At 39.4% G+C, this 11627-nt stretch overlaps 1 protein-coding gene across 2 annotated transcripts; it reads right to left on the reverse strand.

The window, feature by feature from the left end:
• Positions 1 to 1475: 1475 nt before the first annotated feature.
• gabrr3a (gamma-aminobutyric acid type A receptor subunit rho3a) lies at positions 1476 to 10599 on the reverse strand. 2 transcript variants are annotated; one of them, XM_023421595.2, is made up of 9 exons: positions 10047 to 10598; positions 9284 to 9396; positions 6752 to 6819; positions 6438 to 6661; positions 5665 to 5747; positions 4804 to 4941; positions 2893 to 3045; positions 2321 to 2514; positions 1476 to 2184 (listed from the first exon to the last, which is right to left on the reverse strand). In XM_023421595.2, the coding sequence occupies exons 1-9, from the start codon at positions 10187 to 10189 to the stop codon at positions 1885 to 1887; spliced, it is 1416 nt and encodes a 471-aa protein (XP_023277363.1). In that variant the 5' UTR covers positions 10190 to 10598; the 3' UTR covers positions 1476 to 1884. The 2 variants fall into 2 exon arrangements, with proteins under 2 accessions (XP_023277363.1, XP_023277365.1); XM_023421597.2 differs by lacking the exon at positions 4804 to 4941 and having other exon boundaries at positions 10047 to 10599.
• Between the last annotated feature and the right edge of the window lie 1028 nt (positions 10600 to 11627).

Here is an 11627-nt window from a genome sequence, read left to right on the forward strand (position 1 = left end):
GGCTGGCTAGCTATTTCCCATGTTTCCAGTCTTCACACTAAGCTAAGCTAAGCTAAACGTTGCGAGGCTATAGTTAAATATGTTGCATTCAGACATAAATGTGTCATCAATTTTCTCATCTAACTCTTGACAAATAAAGCAAATATGCTATTTTGCCAAATATGAAACTATTCCTTCAAAATGCACCTTGAAATTTTCTGTATTGATTAGAGACAATGACTCGCCACTGAGCCATGTGGACAGGGCTCTGTTCATGTGTCATCACTATTCCACTGCCAGCATTCATCGCATTATCAGTCAATCACCTCTGATGAATCTGACATTCTGCTGGCTTCATGTGCCACAGAAAAATGTTACGTAACTGAATATAACTGACTTAAAGGCATGTAATCCCCTTTATTTGACTATTTTACATAAATGAGTCTAAATTGTGGTCTGTTTTTGTACTATAGTATTGCGGGTAATTGTGAGGACAAGGACAAGATTTATAAATATGATAATATACTTTTTAGTATATTGTCCACTATTTATAAATCTTTAATACCATGCAAGAAATTTGAAGGGAATTTAAAATATAGTTGATGCACTCCAACTGAGGCAATTATAGAATAAGCAATACCAAAAATATTAAAATATTATTGTCACACACCCCTAATGTATACATATTACATGATTGTCATGACTCTTTAGATGTAAAATCTTTTCTCAACTACTGTTTCCAAGGTCTGTAATCAACTTAAAAACTTTCAACTTTGGACCACCATTGACATAAAGTCCTTAAAGCAGCATTATATTTATAGTAACATTGAAACACATGACTATTTGTATGTGCAAGGAGACGTTAATTTTTAGCATCTTTAAGCTCATTGTTTTGGTTTTCCACCTGTAACTTTACTGTTTTGGCCCACTCTCAGCTGCAGCGGAAGTTTTTTTTTTTGTGTAAAAGCTCAAACAAACGACCGTTTGCTTTGCTACCTGCTCTGCACCGAACAGCAGACATACTTAGCAAGTAGCTAATATAGCTTTTAGGAGCTACAGAGCCAAACATCTCCCTCGGGAGTTGATAGCAACTAAACACACAACCAAAGGAGTAAATATTGGGCATTTGCCAGATGGCCATGAATACAACTCCATATAAATACTAATGTCTCTCTACATCTGTCAGATGTGTGTCTACCCTAAGATTGCCATATCAACTTTCAGTAAATGGTGATAAAGCTGTACATGTGTTGTTTTTAGAATATCTTCTGCCGCCCCCAAGTGGCAAAAAGGATCAATAACTGCAGGTTTAGGACTTCCTTGTCTGGATTCTTTTTGTATGTTTGTTTTTTTTATGTGTAACATCAACCTGCTGGAATGGCATGCAGATGACAATCAGCCTTGCAGTGAAATCTGTTACATTTACATTGCACTGATGTTATTATGTTAAATAAAAAGTAAAGCTTTATCAGAAAATGGTTAGCTTGACACACACCTTTAAGAGCATACATTTATTTTTCATTGTACACACTGATTATACAATTAAATGTTTTGTGTTAAATCACACAAGAAAATAAAATTCTAAAAATGTAAATATATTTGTTGGATTAAAACTTTTTCTCTTATAAAACAGGCATGCCAAAAAAACACACATAAACATCTGCAAAAATAACAATCCATTCAATGCAGTAGCTGATTTTGGATTTTTTTTACAAGTTACAACTGATCACTTCTTCAAAAAAAAAAGAAGACATCATCCAAGATATCTATGCTCAACAGCAGACATAGAGCTAACTTCCCGAACAGAGTATTGTAAGTTAGTTTGTTGCAGCCTGTGTGTTACACTGTTTAGTTGTGAAAATAGTAAGAAAAGAATAGTGTTTATTCTGCTGCATAGTTAATGTACTATGCATACATACTCCAGTAAATGATGTTAAAGAGCAGGTAAGCCAGGGGAAATATGACTCTGGAGTAGGAGTCGATCATGTAACTGTTGCTCATTATGAAGCTCAGGTTTTGTTTTAAAGGGTTCTTGCGGCGTAGCCTGGTGCCTTCTGTCGGTGCAGAGACAGTAGAGTTTCGTGACTGGGTGTTCCTCTCTGTATTCGGGGTGCTGGAGACCTCTGGGAAAGAAGTCAGGTCAATTTCATTGTCATGGAAACAGCCATCAAAGACCATAGCCTGGGTGGCGTTGAAGGTGGGCATCTGCAGCGACAGAGGGAGGAGAGTAGAGTAAGGCTTTGAGCTCCAGATGGTAGGAAATTATTTACTATGGGTCAAACAAGTCACATGGGATTTGAGAAGACATTAGACGCCAGAAAAAAAACAGAATATGAATGACCTTTGCCCCTTTGACCTTCTTCATCTCCTCCACCGTGGTGAAATAGTTGACCGCAGCGTACTCGATGACAGACAGGAAGACAAACAAGAAGCTTGCCCACAAGTATATGTCTACAGCTTTGACGTAAGACACCTGTGGCATAGAGGCTGAGACACCAGTGATGATGGTGGACATTGTCAGAACCGTGGTGATGCCTGAAAGCACAACATCATCAGTATTAAAAATGTTCCCTCACAAATATCATCCATTGTTTGGATGGATTATGCTGTATACTACTCTTGTGATTGTCAGCAGATCAGAGACATAAGTGTAATTTGGACAGAGGCCTAGCTGTTTCCCCCTGTTTTCAGTCTTTGTGCTAAGCTAAACTAAGCAGCTGCTGTTTTCTTCTTCATATTTAGCGTACAGACATGAGAGTGGTATCAATCAGTATCAGTGGTGACATTTTGATGCCAATTCATGTTTGAAAATAATCTGTCACTTTAAATTGTGTATAATATGAAATATTTGCTTTTTGTAAGATGCTGTTTGTTCAACATGTTAACGGCCGTGTTGGCACACAGTCTCAGTACCCAGAGAAACACGAGCAGGTACGGCCCTCCTGTCTATCCAGAAAGACACCCAGGAAAGCATCACCATCAGCATGGTGGGAAAGTACGTCTGTAGCATGAAGAAGAAGATATGCCTCCTGAGAATGAAGTTTATGTAGAGCCGATTGTACCAACCTGAAAAAGAAATAAATAGACAGAAAGTGGACGTAGGGAGTGGGGCATAATAAAAGTGAGTGGCAAGGGAAAAAAAAGGCAATCACTCTGAGAAATGTTGCAAAGAAAAAAGAAACACCTGCACAAGATTGTGACGGATGCAAGTCTATGAAACTACAAGATGGGCCTACAAGAAGAACCTAGAGCTCTGACTTGAAAGTAATTATTTTCTGGAGCAGATCTGTCTAGAGCTGACGTTATATAACAGCCTCTTAGAGCAGATAGGTCGAAGGTAGAAGAAGAAAATCTCCAAGGCCCATTTTATCTGTCTTACTCGCACTGAAATTGTGACCATAGAAGAAGTGGGCTTAGCAGTCAGTCGTACAACTCTGATGTGCTTAAATCAGAAGCAGTATTACATTATATTTTAGTACTGTATATCTAAAGGCACATGATGATTTTTAAAATCAATCTCAAAAAGCTAAAAGTCTTTGAATTGTATTTAGTAATGGCATCTATTTAACTGTCTCCCATAGAGATGATATTTCAATATTTTACAGTATTCACAAAGAATAGGATTTAAAGAATACACTGAAATATAATTAAGTAGGGATTTGTACAACATAGTAGACACAGACATGCAATCTGTCCTTGTTTGACTGTTAATAATTTTTTTACACAGACACACACACACACACACACATCTTGTTCTCCTCACCATCTGTCACCACATCTTAGTGAATCAGTGCTTCAGTATTCTGTGAAAGTATTTAAGTATTAAGAGGAATAGTTTTAACAGTTTGGTAACTGTGCTTATTTACTTTCTTGCCAAAAGTTACATGAGAAGATTGTTACCACTGTTATGTCAGTTCTTTTAATATGAAACAGGCCGCATAGCACCGCATAGCATAGCATAGCATAGCATAGCATAGCATAGCATAGCATAGCATAAAGACTGGAAACAAGGGGAAACAGCTAGCCTAGCTCTGTCAGAAGGTAACAAAATCCCCCTACCAGAACTTCTAAAGGTCACTAATGAATGTGTTATTTATCATTTTTTTAATCCACGAGAAAAACCGAAGTGTAATAATGAAAAATGGTAATGTAAAAGGGGGAATTTTTTTGTTTAACCAAGCATAGCATTGATGCTACACACTAAGCTTTGCACGAATAGTGGGAACAAGGGGAAAACAGCTAGCCTGATTCTGTCCAAAGGCAGCAAAATAACATGTTGATTAGGACGTTTCAGAGGTGTCAGACTTTGTCACCTTCAGACAGAGCCAGGCTAGCTGTTTCCCCTGGCTTCTGTTCTTTGTGCTAAGCTAAGCTAATTGGCTTTTGGCTTTAGCTTCATATTGGTCAGAGAGTTAAATCTCAGCAAGAAAGTAAATAAGTGCATTTCCCAAAGTGTAAAACTATTTCTTCTCAGTAAAAGTTCATGATGTTTAGACCAACAATGTTACTGAAACTCTGGTATAGATCATCTCAGTCAGAGCTGATTCATTGAGGTGGAAGAGCTCTGAAAAGGGGCCCACATTATGAATCTTAAACTACAATAAACTATTCATAATCATACTGGTCTCACTGTTAGCTCTAGTTACTAGCAGATGTGAAGGAGAAGAATATATGGTTCTCTATAGAGGTATAAACATCTAAAATATTTCCTTTTAAGAAAAACAGCTGTTTTGTGCCATAACTGATTTGATAAAAACAGGGGCTCTCTGGTTGTCCCCAAAGCGGGAACAACTCAGAGGGCCCCACAGCTCCAACCGGACATACCAGTACTGCTGTAGAAGGCAAGCCCAAAGGAAGGCTGGAAGTCTTCAATAAAAAACTGAGAGAGCACGATCTCGTCAGTCCTTAATGAATCGTTCCCGTTCTTCCAGTAGAGCATGAGGTCGTTCTCATTGTAAGCATCTTCAAGAGAGGAGAGAAGGAGGGGGAAGGGGGTAGGACACCTTCACATGTTGCCTCTCTTAGAAGAATCATGGATATGTTTCTCAGAGGAGAGGAGAGAGTGCACAGAAATGGGACCCCAACTCTCCTCTGAAACCAGGATCCATGCTTTAACTGTTCAATAATGTGAGATAGAGAAAGAGAGATGAAGAGAAAGAAGCACACCAGAAAGACAGAAGAACCCCAAAACTCTACACTGAAAGTAATCCTGACTATTGCTTAGTTATGAACAATTTCAAGTTCGGACCGGAGCAGAATGAAACAATAATCCCTGGTAAATCCTACATCAAGAAAAACAGACATGTATAATGGGCTGACATTGACCTGATTGAGGATTATGACTTATTTATGCTATGCAAATAGTGGTGATGGTTACTGTACGTTTATGAAGTTAACTGCAATATGCAGTGCAATGTATCAGTATATTGCTCAAATATAACCAGCAACACTGATACTGATTAAATATTTTATAGGCTAAAAGCTATCTTTAGCCAACGCCTTTAAATTACAAAGCAGTGTATTAAAGGTTGTGTAACATGTTTACCAGGAAAACATCAAGCAAGCAAATGATTTAAAGTAGATTTTTGTACACTTTTGACGCAGCAACTAACAGTATTTCTCTACATTGGGTATCCTATCAGGCATTCGCAAGCAGCAATGTCCCATTTGTAGTTTGATACTTACAGCTCTCCAGCTCCAGAGAGCAATTCTGTGTATCCAGAGGGAAACTACTGAAGTCCATTGAGCAAAGTGCAGTCACAGTGATCCTGAAACACAGCTCACAGTTAAAGGAACACCCACATGAATCAAGCATCAGCAACTGTGTTCACAGAAAACGTTATACTTGCATTGATTGGTGACTTTCAGAGTGTAGCTGTGTAGGTTAACCTCAGTCATCAACTAGTATGATGTCAAATGGGGTATAGAACAAAACTGGACTGATGTGTAACAGTTGAGATGTTGATGGTGAACTGATCAAATCATTCAGTAATTGCTCCTGCATGTGACACTGTCTGTGGCCACAGCAAGCTGCTAGGAATGACGTCATATTGTCGACATCTGTGGCTGAAATGGATATGATGGATGTAGTCTGAAAGCTTATATCTCATATTCTCATATGAGCTCATATAAGCTTTCTCATATTCCATTCAGGCTCTGCTCACTTAACCCTGCTGTGAGCGTCCAGTGGAAAGTTTTATATCTTAAGTGACGTCCTTTTCAAAGGGTTTTAATTTCCAATAATATTCAAATTATGACTCATTGAATTAGATTTATAAACACATGTAAGGTTATAACAAAACTATGTAACCTTTGAAAGTAGAATGATATACAGCTGAATTAATTTGATGGAGACACACTTTGTAATTGTGGAAACACTGGCAGCTGTTCATCCGAAGCTATATGGTCTCACTTCAATCATTCCTAGTTTGATAGTAATCGCTTTATCAGTAACTTACCTGACACTGTAGAGGATGTTGCCGTCAGGATAAACCCTCAGCATGATGTTCTCCATGGTTGTATCATGGATAAAAGAGCGTTTAGAGTGGACAAAGAACACATCAGGAACCCAAATTTTCTTCACAAGTCGTGCATCAAAAGTACGACTCTTGTTGTTGCTGGAGGGGAAGGCCAGGCGATCATCCTGCCAGTAATGCCTCAGGTACAAAGTCATGGTGAAGTCCTGGGAAAAAAAAAACACTGTCGCTCAAGCCCAACAGAGAAAAGGAGACACTGTATATTTGCTGACTGCAGAAAAACTAAAGACACATACCATGTTTACTTCAGATATGCTGTCAATGCTCTCCACCTGGACGTCAATCCCAACCGGAATAGCTGAACCTGCAAAAGGTCAAACGTTGTGGTGGATCAGTTTTAAGCAACAGTTGGATCACATCCTCCATGAACCGTCCGTCTGCACATCTGCCAGAGATTATGTATGCGTAAATCCCACTGCTGCGCTGTAAGACATAAACCACATCTTACAGATGATGGAGACAATAAGGTTGAATGAGTGATGACCCTGACTCATGCTGGCTCATAAAAATGTATGCATGTAAATCTATGAGCTGTGTCCATGTCATCTCTAAATAAATAAATACCGTACAGCTACAGAATCGCCTCAATCAAGAGCGTTACACACAACTGACAGATAATGGTTAACACACAACACCTTAAAGCAGTAATCCTCATGCTCATCTCTTCAGGTCTGCTGCTCACTCAGGAAGCACAGAGAAGATACTATAAAATGGTTTAAGTGTTCAGAAATGTTTGCCATTTTAAACCTGTAATCAGCTTTTCATTTTCTGGTTGAGCTATAAGTATTGAAACAGTATTACGAAACACTATTTCAGAGAAAATACATGAACTGAATGCTATGAGAAGATAACTAATTGCACTGCTGTCAAAATCTGCATTTGAATCGCCTTATGAAACCATATACATTTCATTTATATAATATTACCAGCATTTGTGTGACTGCTAACATCAGGGTACAGCTTTGGCAAAATACAAACAAATCCTTTCAAAATAAGACTTTTGCAGACAGGCAAGAGATCCAAAGCTGATTTTATCGTATTTGGGAAATCTGGCCTATGGGAATATCTGGCTCACTACAGCAACCTGCATGGATATAATATCCCTTGTGTTACATCTTTGACGTCCTATGTAGACGAATAAAACACTCATTCCATTATTTGTTTAGGTTCTTTAACTGGCTATATCATAAGAGTCTGAAGCTCTCCTAGCAGGCACCAAAACAAACATCATGTCAGTGGGCATATTAGTTCACATGACCTGGAGTAAACCCACACAAATACTGGAAGAGACTCTGTACAGAAGGGGTCAGAGTCAGGAAACAAGACAGGGTCTCTCTTGCTACATGTGGCTTTGTTGCCTGTTTCAGATATGACAGAGAAACTGAAGAGTCAGAGTCACACTGTGTGCCGGCGTAGCAGTTTGCTGGGATGAAAGTAAGTTAAATACTACCATATTTTTACTAAAACATAAATATCCAGTGTTGTGTCAGTGCAATGGTCCTTATGTCATCGTCCAGCGGCAGAACACTGTAAACGTATGATGTGTACTATAAACATCCTGTTCTCTCTGTGCCATTATCTAATGAAGGTAAGCACTCAGAACCATCAGTCTATGATAACAATAGAGTAGTGAGGTGGGAGGGATTATATCAGGCAGCTTGGGTCCTGGAATCAAAGTCCTGTTCAGTGCTTCGTTACTGAATCTCTTTCAGCTCTACGACGGGCCTGAAACTCACCAGTAGCGACAAAGACCAGGTGCTGTGAAAAATAATCTGACATAAAACTTTGATCAAAATGCAAAAGATACAAGACTGTGCATGCAGTGCTGAGGAAACAGATGAACAAGGAGCAAGGATACAATCCGACCATTTTCTTTAAGCTGAGCCAGACTCAGTAACAGCTGATCAGTAGAATCCCCTCAAACAGAGACAGTTCACTGACTCACAAATCAAATCGTTTGGAAGTAAATGTCAAACATATTTGGAGTCAGCTCTTCAGCCCCATTGACTATTATACTTTGCAGTGCATTTGTTTATTGATGTGCATCTGAACCTAGAATGAAAAGGGCTTGTAGTTCTTTTTAAATGTGCAAAAAGAAAACCATACACATACCAGCTCACAAGAAATAAAGATTTTTACAAAACACTCCAACCACCAGCACTTTATTTATTGTTTGCAAGGAAAACAAAGACCCAAGAGTTGACACAGTGACACAGCCATACAGGAACTCAGTCATGGCAACTGGTCACTGAGCAACACCCTCACGTTGTAACTACAGGTGTTTTATGTGATGGTTTTTGTAAAAGAATAAATATGTATTTGCTGTGTTTCTGAAAAACTGTTCAAATGACAAAAAAAAACATATATCATACAGATATGTTATAACAGATAAGTGTAAGTTATTGAAATTCAAATTTAAAGAGTTTCTAGATTATTACAAAGCTTAGGTTTTACAGCAGTTCGTTGAATATCCTCTAACATTGGGCTTTTTTTTCCCCCTCACAGAATTAGGTTCGCAGTTCAGATTATTTTATCTGTACTACTGTCTGCTGTCATTGTCTCACACCGCAGACAATCTAGGTCACTAAGGGTTTTTTTTTTTTTGGTAGGCGTAATACCAAAGACAGCACAGTAACCTACATTATCGTTACTGAGTTGCCACAGAGGCACGCAGCTATTAAAAATAACAAGATAAAATTAATCATGAAGAAAAAGATGAATGAGTAAAATTAAATTGATTTTTTAGATATATGAGGTGTGTGTTTTACCTCCAAAGCCAGGCCGCATGGCAAAGTCATGGTCTTCAATCCGAAGCAGCTGCTCAGATTTAATTAGCAGGGACTTGGTGCTGTCCAGCTTTTTCATCTTAAGATCCACCCGTCTGACAACCAAAGAGAACAAACATCAGCTTGCGTAAAAACCCTGTCTCTTTCTAGCACAGACACGTACTTGAGCCGACATCTGGTCGATGGAGTTAGTGATGTTAATTGGACTTTTAGCACAGATGAAATCCTAAAGCCTTGGTAATGACAGTTCTTTTACTTTCAGTGTATTGACACTGATCTAACACAGCTGCAGTTTGCAGATATTGTGGGGCATGTTTTGTATTTGTCCCATAAATTGCATCTGAATTTTTTTTTTTTTTTTCTGTTTTTATTGTCCTTAATGTCTTCTTAGAAATCTCATGTGAAAGTGACTGATGTGAACCACAATTTCTTGATGATGTAACCTTTTTTTCATTCAGAAACAGTCACCACCAAATCACTGAGTAATATCTACATTACCCCTCACCTCACATGATCCTATGACCTGCTCTTACCTTGATCCACTGTGACATTAATGGAAAGCCTCATGATTAATTACGCAACCATATTTGTGGTGACATTATAAAGCAGCACACGGTTCAAAAATCCTCCCACAAAGCCACACAACACAGACGCCAGGTATCAAAGGGTGTCTTTTAACAACAGAAGCAGATCCACAATCGCAACAAAAGCAACAAGTCATATAAGAAATCCCACTTTGGCTCACCCGCCTTGCTTTTGTTTGGTGTTCTCTCCGACATACATATCCTTGTGTCTCCTCTTGTTCGGGAAGTGGCTGCTGTTGAGCTGGGTGAGAGGCCACAACCAGGCCAAGCACATCAGTCTGAGGGCCAGGGGGGCCACTCTCATGGTTAAGCTGGGGCTGGAAAGACAAGAGGAACCCAAGCGTTCCTCCCACTGCGTCAGTGTCTTACCCAGGGAATGCCACAGCTGTCCCTGTCCTCTACTGGTACGTCCATGTCCCGGCGGCACTCATTCTGCCCCGCCACGCACACACCCAGCTACTTGTGCGTTATCCTGCTCTCTCATCTCCTGTAACATGGTGAACATCAGTCGAGATATCCAATGCTTAGCTCCAGTGCACAGGCATCCCCCCTGGCTGAGTTTGCTTGTCACTGTGCCATCCCTCTGCTTACATCTCCTGACACAACATGTTCCTCCGACTCCCCACTGTCCCCACCCTCTGATTTAAAACCAAATATCAATTTATTCCTATAATGACAAAGGAATACCATTAATTCCTCTCTAATCTTCTTATCTGTGGTTGGTGAAATCTTTCAGTAACCTACAAACTGGAGGCAGCAGCGGGCGGGGTGGGGTGGGGGATAATACAACCAGCAGTTTCATCATCATTCTGACCAGATAAAAATAAAAAGCCTGTAGCCTACTTTTACACATTGCAGGATTTTCCCTCGAGTCGTACACTGTGGTGGTGGGAGGATGCAAATGATCCCATTGAGAGGAAACAAATGCAAACATATGTCTGAGCCACATCTGCAAACACTGCACTTATGGCTCCTGAGCAGATGTAAGAGGATATGACTCCTAAACTTTGAACTTTTACCCTCATCAAATAATAGAAAGAAGGAATAAGAATAAGGCCAGTGTCAGTGTTTGTGCAACTGTGTCTATGGTCCCACGCTCTACAACATGGAGTCATATAACTGCACCCTCCTTTGTTTTTTTTCCTTTTTTGTTTTTCAGCATGTGGTTTAGATCTTGCATAGAGACCACAGGATCATCTGCCTTATAGACAAACTAAAAGCTTTATACTAAAATGCAATCCAGTTCAACTGCAAAGTACCAAATATACAGTTGAATCAATTATGAAACATTATGACGTCTCATAAGCTGTTGCAGTGATGATAAATTTAATCGTTCCTATATTATTTTCTCCATCGCTTGTATCTGACAGCGCCTCACTGCTTATGTCACTTGACTACCTCATGGTCACATCCAGTCAATCTAAAATCTGGTTATCCAATGTGCGGCTCCACAAGCCGCTGGGATACACTGACAGCAGTTGTCCACTCTCCTCACCCAGACTTCCCCAGATTTGGGAATTCAAAACCAGCGTTGCTCCCATCACAAGCCACTTCTGTAAAAGTTCAAAGTGCCATCATGCTCATAACGCCAAAGTGTTGACACCTGGATGTTTTTATACATGTTGTGTTGACTAGTGCTTTTCAAAGGATTCAATTCAAGGCAAACACTGACATAAATTGGAACTTGATTTTTCTGTCTCTGCCAAGGCTATGATTTAGATTTTTACATTCTCATTATAATT

This window comes from Seriola lalandi, unplaced genomic scaffold (genome assembly GCF_002814215.2).
Source record: "Seriola lalandi dorsalis isolate HSWRI2012SDOR001 ecotype SW California unplaced genomic scaffold, Sedor1 jcf7180002054672, whole genome shotgun sequence".
NCBI lineage: Eukaryota > Metazoa > Chordata > Actinopteri > Carangiformes > Carangidae > Seriola > Seriola lalandi.